This window comes from Hemicordylus capensis, chromosome 14 (assembly GCF_027244095.1).
Source record: "Hemicordylus capensis ecotype Gifberg chromosome 14, rHemCap1.1.pri, whole genome shotgun sequence".
NCBI lineage: Eukaryota > Metazoa > Chordata > Lepidosauria > Squamata > Cordylidae > Hemicordylus > Hemicordylus capensis.
This window is the reverse complement of record NC_069670.1, coordinates 4,507,851-4,529,990: the sequence shown is the minus strand read 5'-3', so window position 1 is coordinate 4,529,990 and position 22,140 is coordinate 4,507,851. Positions and strand designations below refer to the sequence as shown.

At 53.0% G+C, this 22,140-nt stretch overlaps 1 protein-coding gene across 2 annotated transcripts; it reads left to right on the top strand.

The window, feature by feature from the left end:
• Positions 1 to 1,360: 1,360 nt before the first annotated feature.
• BBS1 (Bardet-Biedl syndrome 1) lies at positions 1,361 to 22,104 on the top strand. 2 transcript variants are annotated; one of them, XM_053278946.1, is made up of 17 exons: positions 1,361 to 1,528; positions 3,738 to 3,814; positions 4,010 to 4,044; positions 5,580 to 5,852; positions 7,251 to 7,297; positions 8,637 to 8,675; positions 8,987 to 9,062; positions 9,894 to 10,025; positions 10,827 to 10,933; positions 11,776 to 11,896; positions 13,033 to 13,191; positions 14,875 to 14,944; positions 15,918 to 16,076; positions 17,208 to 17,341; positions 18,123 to 18,257; positions 20,177 to 20,263; positions 21,341 to 22,104. In XM_053278946.1, the coding sequence occupies exons 1-17, from the start codon at positions 1,479 to 1,481 to the stop codon at positions 21,425 to 21,427; spliced, it is 1,788 nt and encodes a 595-aa protein (XP_053134921.1). In that variant the 5' UTR covers positions 1,361 to 1,478; the 3' UTR covers positions 21,428 to 22,104. The 2 variants fall into 2 exon arrangements, with proteins under 2 accessions (XP_053134921.1, XP_053134922.1); XM_053278947.1 differs by lacking the exons at positions 3,738 to 3,814; positions 4,010 to 4,044 and having other exon boundaries at positions 1,461 to 1,528.
• Positions 22,105 to 22,140: the final 36 nt, after the last annotated feature.

Here is a 22,140-nt window from a genome sequence, read left to right as displayed (position 1 = left end):
GTCACCTCTCTCAGCCTAACCTACTTCACAGGGTTGTTGTGAAAGAGAAAATCAAGGATGTACTACACTGCTTTGGGCTACTTGGAGGAAGAGCGGGATATAAATATAATAATAATAATAATAATTTTTAAAAAGAAACATAAGATAGACACCAGTAGCTGCCACTCCAGGGATGCTGTGCTGGGGATGGATATGGCCAGTTGCTCTCTCCCTGCTAAATACAAGAGAATCCTCACATTTAAAAAGGTACCTCTTTTCCTAGTTAGCTGTGGACTTGTGGTGTGTGTGTGTGTGTGTGTATGGGGGGGAAGAGAGAGAGTGAGGGGTCATGGGTGGGGTGGGGTGGGGTCGGGGGGATAGAAAGCCAAGGTTGATGGATAACAGGAAGTTTGATCCACAAACCAATTAAGCAGAAGTTTATTAATTTCCCACTCTTCCTCTGAGGAGCTCAGAGTTGTGTACATGCTTATTTTTATCCTGACAACAACCCTGTGGGGTAGGTTAGGCTGAAAGAGACATGAGTGACCCAGAGTCCCCCAGTGAGTTTCATGGTTGAGTGGGGATTCGAACTCTGGTCTTCCAGGTCCTAGTCCAGCACTATAACCACTACGCTATGTGTGTGCGCACTTCGACAGAGCCAGATCACAGAGGGTGCTTTAATTACTAAGCCCTTGAGGGGAATGAGAGGCACGGCATCCTGCCTCCTCTAGGAAGCCATTAGGAAAACTCGGAAGCGAGCTGTGTGTGAACCTGCACAAAAGAAAACTCGAAAGCAAAACAAAAGAAAGCAGCATTCGCTGCTTCCCTAATCCTGCGGTTCTCATCCAAGGTGGCTTCCCTCCTTGGGTACTCCGAGAGCTGGAAATCCTGCATCCAAAGGGCTCACAGTCTAAAAAAAGAAGCACAAGATAAGACGCCAGCAACAGCCACTGGAGGGATGCTGTGCTGGGGGCGGAGAGGGCCAGCTGCTCTCCCCCTGCGACATACAAAAGAATTGCCACTTTGAAAAGGTGCCTCTTTGCTCAGTTAAGACAGCAGGCTTTGCTGCGGGTCTTGTGCGAGGCTATGCTGCGAATTCAAAGTTGCCTCAAAACACAGATGCAAAATGTGGATTTTTTTTTATTTTAACCCCCGATATATAAACTGGGCTGCATTCTTAACATGCAATGAGAAACCCAATGCATGCACTCTTAACATGCAATGAGTGTATGAAGTGTTCCCCGACAGCTCGGGCAGGAACATCGAGGCAAATTTGGCCGACATGTGAACGCACACCGGCTCCATTCCCGAGGAGAGGCGAACTAAAAGCCAGGTGTGGAACTGCTTTTGCCGGAAGGACAGGTCGGGGAGGGGGGAACGTTTGTCTCCGGGCAGGGCGGCGCCTGTTTCCCAACTCGGAGGGGGACACATTTTCCTGGTGCACCCATTGACAGCTGTGGGGTTTCCATGGCAACGGATTCCGGCAGGCTTATGCGGAGATGGCGGCCTCCTCCTCCTCCACCTCTTCAGTTAGCAGCTCTGGTGAAAGGTAAAGACTGGGCGGTGGTAGCAAGCACATCCCTTTGGGGACGTTCAGTTGTGTGTGTGTGGGTGGGTGGATGGGTGGAGGGGGTTCTTCCCCTCGCCCTCGCCCTCGCCTTTGGCTAGGAAGCCAGGACTCCTGGGTCCCCAGGCTCTCGGGTTGCCAGCAGCATGCCACTGGACAGGGCGCAGTGTTCCCTTTAACAGGGATTCCCAGATGCAGTGGACTACAACTCCCAGAATTCCTCGCTGCGACCGGGCTTTTTCTTGGGGGATTCTGGGAGTTGTAGTCCACCACACCTGAGGATCCCTGTTAGAGGGGGACCCGAGAACCTAAGAACAGCCCTGCTGCTGGATCAGGCCCAAAGCCCATCTAGTCCAGCAGCTGAGTCCCAGTGGCAGGGGAGTCACAGCAGGAGAGAGGGCCGGCCCTCAACTCCCGCCTGTGGGCTTCCAGCGGCATCTGGTGGGCCACTGTGCGAAACAGGATGCTGGACTAGATGGGCCTCCTTGGGCCTGATCCAGCAGCAAGGCTGTTCTTAGGTTCTTAACTTAAAGGATGGTCCAAGTTACAACTTGGATTGCTTCTCCTCTGCATCCTGAAATAATCACGGTGAGCCACACTGGGCATGATGCGATTTTGCTTTCTAGAAAGAGAAGCGTGGTTTGCCAGTAAAAATAGGTTACACACATGAGCACAGTCTCGTAGTCAACGCTTGCATTATTTTAACAATCCTGAGATCTACCTATTTATCTATCAGCTTGTTAGCCATTTCAGTATATACAGAATGGTTAGTAGTCAGTGATTTATTTGTTTGTTTGTTTGTTTGATTGATTTTTATACCTCCCTTCCAAAATCGCTCAGGGCGGTTTGCCATTAAAACAAACCATTAAAACAGGAAAGAGCTAAAACAAAAATTAAAAAAACAAACAAACAATGTAACAATTAACAACTTAAAAACATTTTAAAACAACAATTAAATGCAGGTTAGATGCAGGTTATGTCCTTGAGCTAAAAGCCGGGGTTACTTTGGGTCTAAGATGGAGTTCCTTTTTAAGATGGAGTTTCTTTGGCACACCATATCTATCTAGCTGTTTTTAGTTTAGTTTTAGTTAGTACGTGCATTTATACACCACCGCGTACAAAAAAAGATCCCTGGGCGGCTCACAATATTAAACAAACAATTAAAATGTTAACATAATTAAAACGATTTAAAATCGCCTAATACCAAGTCAAACCATAAGTCCGTCTAGCTTAGTATTGTCTACACAAACTGGCAGCGGCTTTTCCAAGGTTTCAAGCAGGAGTCTCTCTCAGCCCTATCTTGGAGATGCTGCCAGGGAGGGAACTTGAGACCTAGATGTTCTTCCTAGAGCTGCCCCATCTCTTAATGGGAATATCTTCCAGTGCTCACACATGTGTCTCATTCAAATGCAAACCAATTGCATTAGGATAAGCAGAAAATCAGCCCTACCATTGCACTGGGGTGGGGTGTGTATGTGCTCTGGAAAAAGCTTCATTGGTTCTGCTCATCTTCATCTGGTTGTTGCGAAGGTTGAAAGCCATTTATCTAAGGCAAGGTTTCCCAGCCTGCAGTCCTCCAGATGTTGCTGAACTACAATTCCCATCATCCCAGCCACAATCAACCCCCTGCTAAGCGGGCAAAGAGGCACCTTTTAAAACTAGTGATTCTCTTTCTTCAGCAGGGGGAGAGCAACTGGCTGTATCCATCCCCCAGCACAGCATCCCTCCAGTGGCTGTTGCTGGGGTCTGTCTTATGTTTCTTTTTTAGCTTATGGGCCTTTGGGGACCGGGGACCATCTTATTGAGTTATTATTTCTCTATGCAACCTGCTTTGGAAGCTGAAAAGTAGTATATAACAACATTTGAAGTACCACCAGTTGGGAACCCCTGATCTAAGGAGATGATTTGTGCTGTTTGGTGGCAGGCGGGCTGGACATAGATAGTTAGTTAGTTAACTAACTAACTTAACTAACTAACACATTTGTATACTGTCCAAAATGCAAGTCTCTGGGTGAGGAATCGGAACTCCGGGGTTCTTCTGTCTCGGATGGTTGTGGGGGCTTGTGGGTTGGAGGAGAGTAGGGGGAAACGAGGACTAGGGTCTGACCCAAAGGTTCTTCTAAGGTCTCCAAGTATTTCCCTCTCTATCTTTATTTCCACCCTGTCCTCCAATGACTGACCCCCCGACCAGTACGCAAGCAAGTTCCAAATGGCTGGACGCCCACTACGACCCGGTGGCCAACCTGAACACCTTTTCCTCCTGCCTCGGTAAATTCCGAACTCTCTTTTCCAACCGAGAAGGGGGTCTCTTCCTGTTTGGAGTGGGGCGGGGGAAATGTCCCTTTCTGCTGACTGAGCGGGTGCAGCCCCCATGCACAACCGTGAGGGGCAGAGTGGGTGTTGCCGGTTGGGTTTGGGGTGGGGGTCCTGTTGAATCACTGAAATGCCTCCTTTCTCTTGTAGCCCTGGCTGACCTGCATGGTGATGGAGAATATAAGGTAAGGGGGCTGGTCACACCTGTGAACCCTTCTCCGGCCTGGTACCTGTCCTTGCCATTTTAATCACTCCTGCTCCACCTAGTGGCGCAGCGGGGAAATGACTTGCGGAGCGAGCAAGGTTTGAATCCCTGCTGGTATGTTTCCCAGACTATGGGAAACTCCTGTATCGGGCAGCAGTGATCTAGGAAGATGCTGAAAGGCATCATCTCCTACTGTGTGGGAGGAGGCCATGGTAAACCCCTCCTGTATTCCAACAAAGAAAACCATGGCTCTGTGGGCACCAGGAGTCGAAATCGACTCGAGGGCACAACTTTACCTTGTGAATCTGTGACTCATAGGCTTCACGGTCATCAGGGATGCTGATGCAGTTTCCTACTCTGAGCAGGAGGAGTGCTGGTCTTGTGGTAGCAAGCACGAATTGTCCCCTTTGCTAAGCAGGGTCTGCCCTGGTTTGGATTTCAATGGGAGACTATGTGTGTGAGCCCTGTAAGATATTCCCCTCAGGGGATGGGGCGGCTCTGCGAAGAGCATCTAGGTTCCAACTTCCCTCCCTTGCAGCATTTCCAAGAGGGGGCTGAGAGGGACTCCTGCCTGCAGCCTTGGAGAAGACACTACCAGTCTGTGTAGACACTACTGAGCTAGATGGACCAAGGGTCTGACTCGGTCGTATGCCACTTCCTTTGTTCAGGGAGGAGGGCTGGTCTTGTGGTAGCAAGCATGAATTGTCCTTTTTGCTAAGCAGGGTACACCCTGGCTCACATTTGAATGGTAGGCTAGGTGTGTGAGCCCTGTAAGATATTCCCGTCAGGGGATGGGGCCGCACTGGGAAGAGCAGAAAATTCCAAGTTCCCTCCCTAGCATCTCCAAGATAGGGCTGAGAGAGATTCCTGCCTGCAGCTTTGGAGAAGCCGCTGCCAGTCTATGCAGACAATACTGAGCAAGATGGACCAAGGGTCTGACTCGGTAGCAGGCAGCTTCCTAGGTTCCTATGACTAAAAGATGTCCAGGTTCCCTTCCAGTTCTCCAATTCTCTGATTCATATGCCTCTCCTTCCCACCTCGACCTTCCCAGATAGCCTAACTGGTCAGGACTCTTCATGCTGTGTGCATATTCATCCATGTATAACATGTTTGCCGTACAGTACAAGTTCCTAGTCCTCACTGTTGTGTATATATATATTTTTAGATTTACACCTTAAGGGCCTCAGGGTATTAAGAGATGGTGAATATGCACCCTTGGAAATAATTGAAAGAGTCTTCTCCTCCTCCTCCTCCTCTTCCTCCTTCTCCTCCTCCTCCTCCTCTTCCTCCTTCTCCTCCTCCTCTTCCTCCTCCTCCTCTTCCTCCTTCTCCTCCTTCTCCTTCTCCTCTTCCTCCTCCTTGTCCTCCTCCTCCTCTTCCTCCTCCTTGTCCTCCTCCTCCTCTTCCTCCTCCTCCTCCTCCTTCTCCTCCTTCTTCTCCTCCTTCTCCTCCTCCTCCTTCTCTCCTCCCTCTCCATTTCCTCCGTCTGGATCTCCTGCTGTTCCTCCTCCTCAGCTGGTGGTGGGCGACCTGGGCGCGACGGGGCACAACATGAAGCTGAAAGTCTACCAGGGCACAGGTCTGCTCAGCGAGAACGCCCTCCCGGACTTGCCGGCCAGCGTGGCCACCTTCCTGATGGAGCAGCACGAGCCACGCACCCCGGCTGTGGCCGTGGCCTCTGGGCCCTTCATTTACGTGTACAAGAACCTGCGCCCCTACTTCAAGTTTACCCTGCCGCCGCTGGAAATCAACCCCCTGGAGGAGGCTGTGTGGCAGCAGGCGAAAGAGGTGAGGAGACGGAGGAGAACGGAGGGATGGAGAAACTCAGGGTGCTGCCTTAGAGCCACCCATGATGGGAGGAGAGTGGTGGAGGAGACCGTCAGATCAGGGCTCCTCAACTTCAGCCCTGCGGCAGAATTTGGCCTACAATTCCCATAATCCCTGGCTATTTGGCCACTGTGGCTTGGGTTGACGACAACTCCCAGAATCCCCAAGCAAAAGCCATTGCAGCTGGGGATTCTGGGAGTTGTAGTCAACAACATCTGGGGATCCCCTGTTAGAGGGAACACTGCTAGGGATTGTGGGAGTTGTGGTCCCAAAACAGCTGGTGGTGGGGGGGCTAATTTGTGCAGGCCTGCCTTAGACCAAGACGTGATGGGAGGAGAGCTGGTCCTGTGGTAGCAGGCCTGAATTCTTCCCTTGGCTGAGCAGGGTCTGCCCTGGTTTGTTTGTTTATTTTAGATTTATTTTTACATTTATATCCCGCTCTTTCTCCAAGGAGCCCTGAATAATGAACAAGGGTTATGCTTATCCTCACAACAATCTTGTGAGATAGCTTATGCTGAGAGAGAAGTGACTGGCCCAGAGTCACCCAGTGAGTTTCATGGCTGAATGGGGATTCGAACTCGGGTCGCCCCGGTCCTGGTCCAACACCCTAACCACTACACCGCTCTGGCTCTCATTCGAATGGTTTGCATTTGAATGGGAGATGCCATGTGTGAGGCCTGTAAGACAGGGGTTCCCAACCAGTGGTGCTCCAGATGTTGCTGAACTACGACTCCCATCATCCTCATCTACAGTTTATTGTAGCTAGGTATGATGGGAGTTGTAGTTCAGCTGCAACTGAACTACAAGACCACAGGTTAGGGACCCGCGCTGTCAGATATTCCCCTTAAGCAATGGGGCTGCTCTGGGAATCCTGCATTAGGAAAGCTGGTCTTGTAGTAGCAGACATGACTTGCCCCCTGTGCTAAGCAGGGTCCACCCTGGTTTGCATTTGGATGGGAGACTCCATGTGTGAGAACTGCAAGATATTCCCCTCAGGGGATGGGGCCGCTCTGGGAAGAGCATCTTGGCTCCAAGTTCCCTCCCTGGCAGCATCTCCAAGATGGGGCTGAGAGACACTCCAGCCTGCAACCTTGGAGAAGCCGCTGCCAGTCTGTGTAGACAGTACTCATCTGGATGGACCAGAGGTCTGACTCAGTAGAAGGCAGCTTCCTACAGTCCTATGACTGAATCCCTGAGCAGATCAACTCTGCTTCTAGCTCTGCGTTGTTTGCATTGGTCTCCATCTCCACCTGTGAGGCGGGACAGATCTGAGTGGAGATCCCGCTTCCTGGGTTCTCCACCCAGCGCTGTGGTGTGTGCCTAGCTGCAGCTGATTCCTCTCTTTTCCTGTCTCCTTAGGATACGGCCGACCCCTTGGCACTGAAAGAAATGCTGGAAGAGATCAGGTGAGGAGCTCGGCGGCTGGGCTGAAAGCTTTCGGAGAAGCAGGCAGGCCTCTCTCCCAAGGATACACCACCCAGGCCCACTGAATTAACCTAGAATGGCTACCACACCATTTTTGACCATTATCTTATGCATGTGGTGGGAAAAGTCCTTCCATTTCAGCCTCCTTTCCAGGAGGCTGATGAGATCACCCGGCATTCCGTGTGTGTTTCTATATGTCCATCACTCCCATCAGCTTCGCAATGCCTGGACCAGTATGAATCAAATCGGGTACAGTTGTAGGGACACATAGGGACACCGATGTCGTTTGTGACGATGTCATCCATCCCGATCAAAGATGGCGGACGTGTAAACGTTTGAGGTGCAAGTGGGCTAACTTTTGGATCGTCTAACCCAGGGGTTCTCAATGTTGGGTCCCCAGATGGTTTTGGACTTCAACTCCCATAATCCCCAGCTCCAGTGGTCTTTGGTTGGGGATTATTTGAGTTGAAGTCCAATAACATCTGGGGACCCAACGCTGAGAATCCCTGGCCTAACTGATTTGAACCAAATTAGGTACAGTTGTAGTGAGTGACACATAGGGATACCTCAATTGTGTCGTTCGTGATGATGTCATCCACCCCGATTCAAGGTGGCGGACGCGTAAACTTTAATAGATCTACCTTGTGGACCACCTAACCGATTTGAACCAAATTTAGTCCACTTGTAGGGATAGTGAGAGAAAAGTAGGCTGATTAGTTCTTACTAGTTTCTTTTTTCGTTTGGATTTCCAAATTGTGAGGCTGGTGGGTGATTCTTTGTGTATGCCCCACAATGCTCTTGGCTGAGACTCTAGCCTTTCTTAATAATCCCCTGTGTGTGCACTGGCTCGGGTTAGGGAAAGGAAGGCACTCTGCACATGTTCAGAAGCAGTCTGCACCCTGGCGTTGACCACAGTTCTGGGGCTGATCCCCGGCTCAGATTAAACTGTGGTGGCTAGCTTTAACATTGGGAATTGATGGATGGGCAGACGAGGGTGGAAATAGAAACTACTCAAAGTTGAGTGGAAGTTTTTCGCTTATATAGACCTGTAAAGGAGCAAACCGTGCTTCATAATTCTTACCTCATTCTCCTTCTGGGTCTCTGGGTAGTCTGATTAAGCAGATTTCAGAAATCAAGGCTAAGAGAGAACCAGCCTGTCCCGGGCTCACAAGGAAGTCCGTGTTGTGAACCCTGCGCTCTTAGGTTGGAGACAGGTCACTTTGCCACCCCGGACATGAATGCGAAACAGGTCTGACGGAAATCCAGGCTGTGTATTTCATGGCCGACTTGACTGACGCATCTTGCTTTCTTCCCTGACAGGGAGAAATCCACGATTCCTTTGTTGGTGAAGTCCTTGAAGTGAGTTCTTTGGTGTAGACCCTCGGATGCCCCGATTCGTGCTTGCTCGAGCACAGCCTGGAGGGTGGGGGTGGGGGGCAGTGTTATATATAACAGGGATTTTCAGACGTTGTTGACTACAATTCCCAGAATCCTTGTCCAGAGGCCATTGCAGCCGAGGATTCTGGGAGCTGCAGCCAACAAAATCCCTGTTACAGGGAACATTGGTGGGGAATGAAACTCTCTTCAGCCTTTCCCCTTGGGGAACAACTTCCTTTCTGTTGGGCAGGGGCCCTGCATGCCTCTCATCACGTCCTCCTCTATCTTCACAGGTTCCTGGCCCTATCCGACCCCACAGAGATGGACGCTTTTGTGAACCAGTATAAAACACAGCCTCTCAAGCGGCAGGTATTTTGCCCCCTTGTGCTTGTGATGGGAGGTTCCTCCACCCACAGGGGAAGGGATGATAAACAGTGGAGTCAAGACGCCAGCCAATTGACTGGTCTGACGTTCTCAGCTGAACAGTAGCTGACAGTTGGACCACCTCAAATGGTGCCAAATGCCCAGCCAGCTGAGAAAACGTGTGTCGCTGCAAGATCCTCCAGGCCAAGCCCCAAGGCCAACATCTGCTAACAAAGGCGAGAAGGAAGGCTCTGGGTCCGTAGGGAAGAGATCTGGACCAGCAAGCATGACTTGTCCCCTTAGCTAAGCAGGGTCCACCCTGGTTACATATGAATGGGAGACTTGATGTGTGAGCACGGTAAGGTCTTCTTTTCTGTTGTCAGTTATTTTGTTTTGACTCATGTTTTAACTTTTTCTGTTGCTCATTTTGCTTCGTTGTAAACCGCCCAGAGACGCAAGTTTTGAGCAGTATAGGGGAAATTATATTTAGTTTCTTGTAAGTATAATCTACGCAAAATAACTTGGCCCGGTCAATGATGGGTCTCATGTACTATTTCAGATAATACATAGATGCTCAGATTCAGACAGGTTTTGTTCTGAGGCGTTTAAGGGCGCAAACCTGGTCCGTTCAAGGGCTCTTCCAGGTTTGAAGTATAGAAGCCCAGATATGTCCTCCACTGACAGACTTGGACTGACATGCTTCTGATTTGGTACCTGTACCAGGTACCATTTCAATAAATGTTCCATCCTCCTAGGAGTGCCATGGAAACGCTATCCTAGTTCCTCACCCTGCTTCTGCTGGGTGCTAAGAGATGCCCTCACCCCACTCTCTTCCAGACGGTGATTACTTGTATGACAACCCTGAAGAAGAATATGGCCGACGAGGACACAATCAGCTGCCTGGTGATTGGGACCGAGAGTGCCGAAATCCTGGTCTTGGACCCCGAGGCCTTCACCATCCTGGCAAAGGTGAAGCCCCTGGGAAAGCGTTCTGCCCAACCCAGAAGTTGGCATATTCCAACCAGACTCTCTGAGCCAGAGAAGAATGACACGTACTGTGTATCTCGGATCCTTTTGCACCAAGTTAGAAACCAGAGGAGAGCTGGTCTCATGGTAGCAAGCATGACTTGTCCCCTTAGCTAAGCAGGGTCTGCCCTGGTTGCATATGAATGGGAGACTTGATGTGTGAGCACCGTAAGAGATTCCCCTCAGGGGATGGAGCCGTTCTAGGAAGAGCATCTTGGTTCCCAGTTCCCTCCCTGGCAGCATCTTCAAAATAGGGCTGAGAGAGAGACTCCTGCCTGCAACCTTGGAGAAGCCGCTGCCAGTCTGTGAAGACAATCCTGAGCTAGATGGACCAGTGGTCTGACTCAGTAGAAGGCAGATTCCTATGTAACCATTCATGCCAGTGGCGTAGCCAGCGGTAAGGCAGCCCGTGGCTGGCAGGCCCTGTACGTGACGTCCATGCGTGTGACATCACATGCAAAGGGTGTGTGGCCCGGGCCCTGGAGAGCCACGCAAGCTCTCCCAAGTTCATTTCCAGCCAGCATCTCCTGTCTGGCTGTGTTTATTTCCTTTTCTCAATTGGGCAATTGGGAGGGCTGGGGCGGGCCCTCTGGTGATCAGGCCACACCCCTTTTGCACATGCAATCACGCACACGGAGGGCACAGGCGGCCCTTTTCATTGGCGGCCCGGGTTCTTCGAACCCCCTACCCCAGGCCTCAGACCTACCAGCCATTGATAGACCTGTCTTTTGTTTTTCATGGCAGATGACGCTGCCGAGCGTGCCGGCGTTCCTGGACGTCACAGGGCAGTTTGATGTGGAATACCGGCTCTCCGTGGCCTGCCGCAGTGGCCGTATCTATGTCCTCCGCAGGTGTGTGTGTGTGTAGGGATGGCGGGTCAGGTGACACCAAGGGTGGCCCAAGGGATCGCAGTGCCCGAGGCGAGATACAGAATGCTGCCTGGACCCACGCTCCTGGGGGGGGGGTCTGCCCCCTTTCAGAATCAACCCTTGAAAGCTTTGGAAGTGCCTGGGGGATGCCAGACACCCAGGGGTCGAGGTGCACTCAGAATGACTGGGCAGGCACAGCGGAGGTCAGCCTCAGGATCAGCCAGGGGAGGAGGTGCGTTTGTCATCCGAGTCGTCCTCCTGGCTTGCTGCACTCAGCCGGTTTCCTCTCCTGGGGAACTCCTGGCTCCCCTCCTCAGAAGCAGCCCCTCCTCATTGTCTTGCAGTGCCCCAGTGCCGAGCGGCCAGAGCTTACACGAGGGCTGCTCAGCTTTGGTCCTCCTGCAGATGTTGGCCAATAGTTCCCATAATCCTTGGTGCATCTGGGAATCTCTCTTAACAGGGAACACTCCTGGGGACTCAGATCCGGGCCGGATTACGCCCTGCCAAGGCGCCCTAAGCGATGCCACCCTGAAAAGGCCCGATGGAAAATGTGGTGTTCTAGCAAAAAGGATAATGAAAGCAGAAAGAATAAAGTTTTATTTGTACTTGGCAAAGATGCCATGAAAAAACAAGCAAAAACATTTAGTCTACGTGCATGTTACTTGATGGGAGAGGGGGAGTGCCTGGATGCTCGTTGGATTTTCTGCCTTTCGGGCACCCAATAGTTTTCAGTCAGTCCCCATGCCGATGCATCGGTCTCTCGCATCGGTCTCTTGCATCGGCCTCTCCCCGTGTTGACCCATCGGCCTCTTGCTTCCCTGCAGGGACTCCAAGCACCCCAAATACTGCATTGAGCTGGGCTCTCATGCTGTGGGTGTGATCCTGGTCCAAAAGAACATCGTGACCGCCTGCTCTGATGAGACGCTGCGAGGCTACACCCAGAAGGTCGTGTGTGGGTGGGGTGGGTGAGGGGGTAGGAGGAAGGGCATCTGTGGCCGTGAGGAGGGGGTTGGATTCTCGGGCACGAGGCTGAGTCCCCGCCGTTTGCCTCACCAGAACGGCTAGATCTGTGCGAGGCAGAGGTCCGCCAGGGTTTCACTGGAGTCTGGGCTCCGTTCTGCAGCCTGGAATCCCGAGTGCATTCGAGTTAACGGAACAGGGCCCAAATGGAAGGGCATTGGGGTTGGGTGATCTTTTCTCTCGTTCCTCAAAGTGGCCGCAGGTGGCACTGTTGCTGTGCCTAATTCTAAAAAGGAACTTTCTGGCTCCTCGCCTCGGTCTCTCCCTGTGACAAGCAACTCATCAGTTTCTTACATCAGTCTGGGTCGATCCACCGGTCTCTCATATCAGTCCCTCCCCGTGTCCATCCGTCGGCCTCTTGCTTCCCTGCAGGGCCTCCAAACATCCCAAATGCTGCATTGAGCTCCTGCATTGAGTTTTACCGCACGGAGTGAAACCATCGTGGTAGGGGATGACTTTTAAGCAGCGGAGAATTCAGCTTGGGCTAGAGCAGGGTTTCTCAACGTGTGGGTCCCCAGGTGTTATTGGACTTCAACACCCATAATCCCCAGCCCCAGTGGCCTTTGGTTGGGAATTATGGGAGTTGAAGTCCAATGACATCTGGGGACCCACACGTTGAGAATCCCTGGGCTAGAGGCTTCTAAGCAGGGCTTGCTAACTGGGCCTCTTTCTCCTCTCCCCTCCTCTTCCTTCACATTATTATTATTAATTATTATTATTATTATTATTATTATTATTATTATTATTATTAGTTTTACATTTATATCCCGCTCTTCCTCCAAGGAGCCCAGAGCGGTGTACGACATACTTGAGTTTCTCTTTCACAACAACCCTGTGAAGTAGGCTAGGCTGAGAGAGGAGTGACTTGCCCAGAGTCACCCAGCAAGTCTCAGGGCTGAATGGGGATTTGAACTCGGGTCTGCTCGGTCCTAGTCCAGCACTCTAACCACTACACCACGCTGGCTCTCAATTTAACTTTAATCACTTTAAGAACTTCCCTTTTTTTTGAAAAGGGATCTGGTGTCAATCATGGGAGTAACCATACAATCTCTCCGCGGCAGGGAAAGAAACTCTGGACCGTCCCTCTGCCAGCTCCACCGCGGACTCTGAGTCTCATGGACCAGAAGTCCCGGGGCTTCCAGGCCGTGCTGGTGGCCCTGGCCAACCTAGAGGTGCATATGTACCGAGAGAAGAACCTCATCAACGTCATCCAGACACCGGTGAGACTTGATGGGGCGTGTGGGGCTGGATGGGGAGGGGGTGTTCCAGTGGGGTGGAGGGAGCGTGGCTTGCTGTCAGATGCCGCTCCGGTTAAACTCTGGCCAGATTGGGCCACAAAGCAGAGGCATTCCTTGGCTAGTAAGGAGCAGCAGCAGGAGGCTTGCCTGGATCAGAGGCACACCTGGCCGGGAAGCGACTCTGTGGGTCGCAGAGGGCGTCGCCCGTAGGCATCAAAAGGCTGGTTGGATTGACCTCCCGGGCAGTTTCCTCCTTGGATGGTGAGCACAGGCTGCATCCGTGGCTGGCATCGTCGAGACCAGGGATACGCATCGTCGAGACCAGGGATTCTCAACGTTGGGTCCCCGGATGCTATTGGACTTCAGCTCCCATAATCCCCAGTCCCAGTGGCCTTCAGTTGGGGTCAGTGTTCCCTCTAACAGGGATTCCTGGATGTGGCGGACTACAACTCCCAGAATCCCCAACTGCAATGGCTTTTGCTTGGGAATTCTGGGAGTTGTAGTCAGCCACATCTGGGGATCCCTGGTAGAGCAGAGATTCTCAACGTTGGGTCCCCAGATGTTATTGGACATCAGCTTCCATAATCCCCAACCAAAGGCCACTGGGGCTGGGGATTATGGGAGAGTAAGTCCAAAAACACCTGGAGACCCAGTGTTGAGAACCCCTGAGTTAGAGGGAACACTGGCTGGAGATTCTGGGAGTTGAAGTCCAGCAACATCTGGGGGCCCAATCCTTGCTCCAGGCTACCTCTAGAAGACCCATCCTGGGCTTCCGGCAGGCCCCAGCTCTGGAAGGGATGCTGGAGAGAGCCGTGGACTGGGACGGCATCGGAGGCTGCTCCGGGGAAAGGGAGGCATGTGGCAGAACCCAAGCAGGGAAGTGGAGAGAGTGCCGGAGAGGAAGGGCTGCTGCATGGAGGAGAGGCAGTGTGGGGGCAGGGGCAGGGCCCCCCCTGCAGGTTAGGATAGTGAAGGGTTTATTAACCTTGGGCCCCCAGATGTTGTTGGACTACAACTCCCATCATCCCCAGACATGGCCTTTGTGGCTGTGGATGATGGGAGTTGTAGTCCAGCAAGATCTGGGGGGCCCAAGGTTAAGGAACCCTGGGATAGTGAGTCGGGAAAGATGTCTGCTTCACCCGAGGCATCCTGAACCGGAGAGTAGGAGGAGGTGGAGATCTGCCCACCGGGGATAGGGTTGCCACGTCCCCTGGAATTTAGAGTAGCCCCTGGATTTTGGCTCCTTCCCCCCAGCTTCTACATTCCGCCCGGATTTTGCTCTGGATCCACTCAGATGGAAGGGCAGAGAAGGAGGGGAAAGTATACAAATATGTCTGAATAAATAAATAAAATGCAAATTAGTTGCCACAGAATGGGCATAATATGCAAATTAGGGCACCCGGCTTTGGGGAACTTGAATTTGGCAACCCTAACTGAGGAGGTCTTCCCTCTACCACAGACGGGCTCAGCTTTGGTCCCCGCCCGCCAGCTGTTTTTGGACTACAACTCCCATCATCCCCAGCCACAGCGGCCCGCCACCAGCGATTATGGGAATTGTAGGCCAACATCTGCAGCAGGACCAAAGTTCTAAGTAGAGCCCTGCTCGACCATCAGCCTGCCCTTTTCAAGGGGTTTGCAACTTCTTCCTCTCTCTCCTCCTGCCAGGACGTGGTCACCGGCATCTGCTTTGGCCGCTATGGGCGGGAGGAGAACACTCTCGTCATGACGACCCAAGGTAGGACCTTGTTGGGAGAGGGGCCTTGTTGGGTTGGAGCACCCGGCCCAGCCTTCCGTCTCCTGCCGCAGCCAGCCTGATGGCTCTGGGAAGAGCAGAAGGTTCCCAGTTTCCTCCCTGGCAGCATCTCCAAGATCGGGCTGAGAGAGATTCCTGCCTGCAACCTCGGAGAAGCCGCTGCCAGTCTGTGTAGACAATACTGAGCTAGATAGACCAAGGGTCTGACTCAGTATGTGGCAGCTTCCTATGTTCCTAAGTGCATAACAGACTGAGCCAGAAAAGCTTTAGCAAACTAGAATTTGGGGGGTTATCAGGGAGAAGGCAAAAGGTTCCCCCAATGCCTGCTCCTTCTCCAGCTCACCTTTCTGCTGCTGCCGGCACCATCCATTTCAAGGAGAGGAGAGCTGGTCTTGTGGCAGCAAGCATGACGTGTCCTCTTAGCTAAGCAGGGTCCACCCTGGTTGCATATGAATGGGAGACTAGAAGTGTGAGCACTGGAAGAGATTCCCCTTAGTGGATGGGGCCGCTCTGGGAAGAGCAGAAGGTTCCAGGTTCCCTCTGTGGGTTCTCCGAGACGAGAAGATGAAAGAGATTCCTGCCTGCAACCTTAATATATATTTGTTGTGGTGGGGTTTGTTGAAAGGTCCACACCAGCACCTTGATTAGGTAGTGTGTGGACCAGGGGTAAGCAGCCTTGGATCCCCAGGTGTTGTTGAACTGCAGCTCCCATCATGCACACAATTTGTTGTGGTGGGGGTTGATGGGGGTTGTAGTCCAACCACAGCTAGAGAGCCAAGTTGTCGACCGTACATGCCCTCCACGTGAGCACGTTTCCAGCCCTTGCGGATGTAACTGGGGTGGGTGGGGACGGATCCTGTTTGTGCATGGGCGCAGCGCCCGGAGGGGATGGCGTTTCCGTGCCCAGCAGCACTCCCTCCCCACTCGCTGCTTCTGTTCCCCGCCCGTCTTCCAGGTGGGGGTCTGAGCATCAAGATCTTAAAGCGCACGGCCGTCTTTGACGGGGGCGACACGTCAGCCGGCGCTCCCGTCGCCCAGAGTGTCAAACTCAACGTGCCCAAGAAGACCAAGCTGTACGTGGACCAGACGCTCCGGGAACGGGAGAGCGGAGTGGGTGAGTAGACAGGCCATTGGACGCTCCGCATAGGGTGCTCAGCGGCCCGGCACTGGGGCAGCCCTTCCCTCCACCCTCCCCTCAGCGGCAGAATTAGGCAAACGAGAGACAGACCCGCAATGATCAAACAAAAGGGTGGTTTATTTGAAGCAAGGGGACAAGGACCTGGATCTCAAAGGAGTAAGGGGGAAAGAGACGTCGCGGAGGCAGGGTCCCACATGGCTGCACTCTTGCCCCACTGCCTGGCAGTGGCGCTCTTTGGACTGGACTTCTGGGCGGAGTGCCCTCCAAATGCTGAGTGGCCTGCTAATTTAAGTGGTAGGATTGTCCGTGCAAAATTTGTGCGTTCTCTCACTCTCTCTCTCTCTCTCTCTCTGCAAGTCAGCGGGAAGTATCTTGTTCAGAATCTCTTCTACACACACACACACACACACACACACACACACACACACACACACACAGAGTTTCCAGCTTTCCCTGAGCATGTTCTGGTGTGAAAAATAGTGCATTGCCGCATTAGGCTTTGGAATGCGCTCCCTAGTGAAATAAGAGCCTCCCCATCTCTGACCATTTTAAAAAAGTCTTTAAAGACGCCTCTGTTCACCCAGGCTTTTAACTGAAATTGTTTTGATTGTTTTCGTGTGGTTTTTAGACGATTGTTTTCAAATTCTAAATTGTTGTGTTTTCAATTTCTTGTTTTGTTTTTTGTTTTCAACTAATGTTTTACTTTTGTTCTTATCTTGTTGTCAACCACCCAGAGACATAGGCTTTGGGCGGTATAAAAATATGTTAAATGAAATTTTTAAAAATCTTAAATACATAAAAAATACATTTAAAATATCTGGCAGCGGAGGGGTGGGGCCCGAAAGGCGTTTAGGTCCAGGGTCCAAAATTACCTAGGTGCACCTCTGCTGCCAGGACCGCATGTGGACTGAGTTGTAGACTCCCGAAAGGAGTCGTCCACTGAAGGTGGGCACAGGTCTCTCTCTCCCTCTCCCCAGGTTGGGTGGGGCCGGATTGGGAGCCCAGTTTCAGTCTGCAGAGGGCTTTGGGTGGTGGGGAGGGGTCGATGATTGCATCTCGCCTTCGCCCGCGCTTCCACCTGTCTCTCTCCCTCGCCCCCTTGCACAGCCATGCACCAGGTGTTCCAGAGAGACTTGAATCGCGTCCGCCTTGCGGCGGCACGGACCTACGTCCAGGCCTTGGAGCGTAGCCTGATGCCCGTCTCGGAGTCCCTGCAGGAACCGCTCAAGATGAACGCCACGGTGAGGGGGTGGTGGAAAGGGGTGGGGGGAGCTGCGGGCAGGTCCAGGCAGCCTTCCAGCCCTCGCAAATCCTGCCCGGGGTTAATTCTCCAATGGGGGCACCATGGGATCATGGGTTTGGTAATACTTTTCAACCCTGGGGTGTTGGAAACCAAGACTGGCTTGATAGTAATAGGAGCTTAGGAGGCAGCCATATACGGAGTCAGGCCCTTGGTCCGGCTAGCTCAGGATTGTCAACACAGACTGGCAGCGGCTTCTCCCAGGTTGCAGGCAGGAGTCTCTCTCAGCCCTATCTGGAAGATGCTGCCAGGGACCTCAGATGCTCTTCCCAGAGCAGCTCCATCCCCTAAGAAGAACAACTCCCACAGTTATTCTCCCGTTCCAGTGCAAACCAGGGCAGACCTCATCCAGCTGGTTCTCGCCATCGGGACTTGGGGAGGAGAAGCTCCCTCCAAGTCAGGGAGCTGCGCGCACCAGGGCAGTCCAAGGGAGGTGACGTCCCCGATGCTGCCTGTTGGGACCAGCCCCCTCTCCCAGCCGTGCCTTGCGTGCTTGTGCGAGCGGGGCAGGGCGGCGGACAGGTTGCCAGCCAGCCTCCTCTCCTGGTGCCTCTTGTGGAGCCTGCAAGTCAGACCGGCCCTCAATGGTGACGGGAGGGGACATCTCACCGGCCTGCTGGCGCCCTGATAATTTGCCATCTGAGGTGACTGCCTCACCTTGCCTCCTGAGAGGGCCGGCCCTGCCCCTTTCTCTCTCTCTCACGTGGTTTCCTCGCCCCCAGGTCCAGGGCATTGGCCCCACCTTCAAAGTCACCCTCCACCTCCAGAACACGTCAGCCACCCGGGCGATTACGGGCCTCCTCATCTGCTACCTGTATGACGAAAGCCTCTACGCCATCGAGCGTCCTTTCTGCAAGGTGACGTGATCTCCCAGCCTCCCCGACTCTCTCGCCCTGCCTGGTGCACACGCCCACCGTCTCCCTTGCATAGCGTCCGATTATTATAATATCACCATGTTATGCCTGTTTTAAACCCACCATATTGGTTACCAATATTTTTCCGGGCAAAATGCTGGTAAGTACCTTTAAAGCTGGCTTGGGACCGAGTTAAGAACATAAGAACAGCCCGGCTGGATCAGGCCCAAGGAGGCCCATCTAGTCCAGCATCCTGTTCCGCACAGTGGCCCACCAGATGCCTCTGAGAAGCCCACAGCCAAGGGGCGAGGGCAGGCCCTTTCTTCTGCTGTTGCTCCCCTGCAACTGGCACTCAGAGGCATCCTGCCTTGGAGGCTGGAGGTGGCCTAAAGCCCTCCGACTAGTAGCCGTTGATCAACCTCCATGAAGTGATCCAAACCCCTCTTCAAGCCATCCAGGTTGTTGGCTGTCACCACATCTTGTGGCAGAGAATTCCACAAGCTGATTATAGCAGTTACATTTAGCACTTACATTTATATAGCTGGACGATTATGCGTTGTGTGAAAAAAATACTTCCGTTTGCTGGTCCTAAATTTCCCAACAGTCAATTTCATGGGATGACCCCTGGTTCTAGTGTGATGTGAGAGGGAGAAGAATTTTACCTGGGCGAGTGCCTTTTTCTGCATGATCCCCACTGCACATTAAGGTCAGCAAGAGAGGTCCGTCTCCGGATGCTGCCAGCTCGTCTGGCGGTGACTGGGGCACGGGCCTTCACCATAGTCACTCCTGGGCTGTGGAATGCATTCCCTAAATGTCCATGGGTTAACATCTTTACCAGCCTTCAAAAGAGCCCTTAAAACACTTTTTTTCCAAAGTCAGGCTTTTCTTAATCTCTGAATGTTTTAAATGGCTTCAAAGTGTTTTTAGCCGTTCTCTTATTTTCTTTCTGTTGTGTTTCTTTTTGTGGAAGGCGAAAAAGGAGACGGAGTCTCACTGTGAAAACATTTATCAGCCCAACGTGTTTCCGCCGAGGTCTTCTTCAGAAGCCAACTAAAATAACGTGTTCCCCCCCCAGTTAAACCACTTCATAAAAACACATTACAGCTCAGACCCTTGGTCCATCTAGCTCAGTCTTGTCTACCCAGACTAGAGTTGCCATGCCCCCCGAAATTCTGGATTTCACCCAGATTTGAAGCATCACGCCCAGATTGCTTAGCCCACCCAGATTTGCCCAGATTTCAGATTTCTTTTCTTTTCTTTTTCTAAAGCTAAGCTTTAGCCCTGGTAGAAGCAGAGCCAAACATGCAGTCACTCTTCTGCTCAGAAATGATTCCCGAGCCAATTTACATAATATGCACACCAGGCACCCGGATTTAGAAAGCCGGCATATGGCCAAACGAGCACAGACCGGCAGCGGCTTCTCCAAGGTTGCCGGCAGGAGCGTCTCTCAGTCGGCCCTATCCTGGGAGGTGCCAGGGAGGGAACTTGGGACCGTCTGCTCAAAAGGCCCTTCCTGGGATCGGCTTCCGAGTAAAGATGCTCAGGATTGTGCTGTGAGTTCAAGATCAGTAAGGAATGAGGCCCATGGGCCCGTCCCGTGATCTACTGAAACCTTGAGCCGCTTCCCCACACCAGTTGTGGTCCCCCCCCCCTTGATCTCTGCTCCTTTCTGGGATTCCACCCTGAGCAGGATTTATTTCTTGTCCCCCTTCCTCTATGCCAGGCCTGCTCAACTTCAGCCCTCCTGCAGATGTTGGCCTACAATTCCCATAATCCTTGGCTATTGGCTACTGTGGCTAGGGATTATGGGAGTTGTAGTCCAAAAACATCTGGGGGGCCTAAGTTGAGTAGGCCTGCTCTATGCCTAACCTCAACCGTGCTACTCTTGCTAAAAATTGCCTCCCCCCTTCTTCTCCCTTCAGGCGCCTCTGTTGGTCCCAGGCATAGACTACCCGCTGGCCACCTTTGTGGAGTGTCTGAGTGACAAAGCCATCTCGGATGTCATCAAGGTGGGTGCCCGTGCCTCAGTTTCCCACCCCGGCTAGGCCCGCCCCTTGAGTTCCTGTGCCATGCCGGGCTACTGCAGTCGGCGTTGTCTCAGTCGTGGAGTTCTGCTTGAGGGGCTGTACGGGCCCCGCCTTCTCCTCCAAAGGCCACATTAGCTGCGTCTAGATCTCGGCTCTCCCATCCAGGGACTTTCTTCTCCATCCGACACTCCGAAACAGTGTTCGCTCTCATTTTTTTTCCACCTGCGTGAGGAACGCGTTTGGGCTCTGAGCAGATATCCGGGCAGCCTGTGCGCGCGTGCGTTCGGAATGGGGGCTTTCTGACTCAGCGGGAGCGGGGGCGACAATTAACGGTGTGGACATCAAACAACTTGTGAGCGCGCGCATGTGCGCACGCTGTAGAAGGAACACTGCTCTAAAATTGTGCCAGTGTTAGCGTTCTGTCCTTGGGTGGCTTGATCTCAAACAGCCCTGCCACTTGGGGGGAAAATATCCCCCAATTCCCCCCTGACATTCGTGCACATGTGCCTCCACCACCCAACCGTGCCCCCTCCATGTGCCCCCTCCACTTACCCTGTCCACTCGCCCGTGCCCCCTACACCCACCCATGTCCCCTCCACCCGCCTCCTCCACTCGCCCGTGTCCCCTCCCCTCGCCCCCTCCCCTTGCCCCCTCCACTCGCCCATGCCCCCTCCACTCGCCCGTGCCCCCTCCACTCGCCCTCGCCTCCTCCCCTCACCCCCTCCCCTCACCCGTGCCCCCTCCCCTCGCCCGTGCCCCCTCCACTCGCCCATGCCCCCTCCACCTGTCCCCTCCACTCTCCCGTGCCCCCTCCACTCGCCCGTGCCCCCTCCACTCGCCCGTGCCCCCTCCACCCGTCCCCTCCACTCGCCCATGCCCCCTCCACCTGCCCGTGCCCCCTCCACCTGCCCGTGCCCCCTCCACCCGCCTCCTCCACCCGCCCGTGCCCCCTCCACCCGCCCGTGCCCCCTCCCCTCGCCCGTGCCCCCTCCCCTCGCCCGTGCCCCCTCCACTCGCCCGTGCCCCCTCCACCCAACCAGTGTTTCCTTTGCATTGCAGGTGTTCGTTTTGCGAGAGGGGAGTAATGACCCGTTGCTCACGGCACACATCAGTATGCCCGTCAGCGAAGGCCAGGCGGCCGTGTGATCCGCCGTCAAGCAATCAGAGGACGCGTGAGCCATTGAGCTTTCTTCTTGAAGAAGACTTTCCCCCTTCCCCTATTACTGCTATTATTGCTATACTATTATTATTTATTGAGATATATATTTATATTTATATATTATGTAAATGATTAGCAGGGGTTCTCCAGTGTGGGTCCCCAGCGGTGTCCCCTCTGCCAGGGATCCCCCAGTCATCGTTGACTACAGCCCCCATAAACCCTCACCCTAGGCATTGCAGCAGGGGATGCTGGGAGTTGTAGTCAACAGCATCCGGGAATCCCTGTCAGAGGGGGGAGTGGTCCCCAGCTGTTGACTACAATTCCCAGCATCCCCAGCCAAAGGGCATTGCAGCAGGGGATGCTGGGAGTTGTAGTCAACAGCATCTAGGAATCCCTGGCAGAGGGGATAGTAGTTCCCAGTTGTTTTGGACTACAGCTCCCATAGTCCCCAGCTACAATGTCTTTGGTTCTTGCGGCTGAGGATTAGGGGAGTTGTCGCCCTACAAGAACTGGGACTCAAGTTGGAGAATCCTTGGTATAATGGCATCATAATATTCACAATCTTAATTGTAATCCCCTTCCTAATGGTCCCTAGCTTGGGATTTCTCCTGGGCCTGAGGACCCCCAGATGAGAACGCCTGGATTAAAGTTTTTCCTTCCTTTCCCCCTGTGTTCAGTTTTGATTATATTATTATTTATT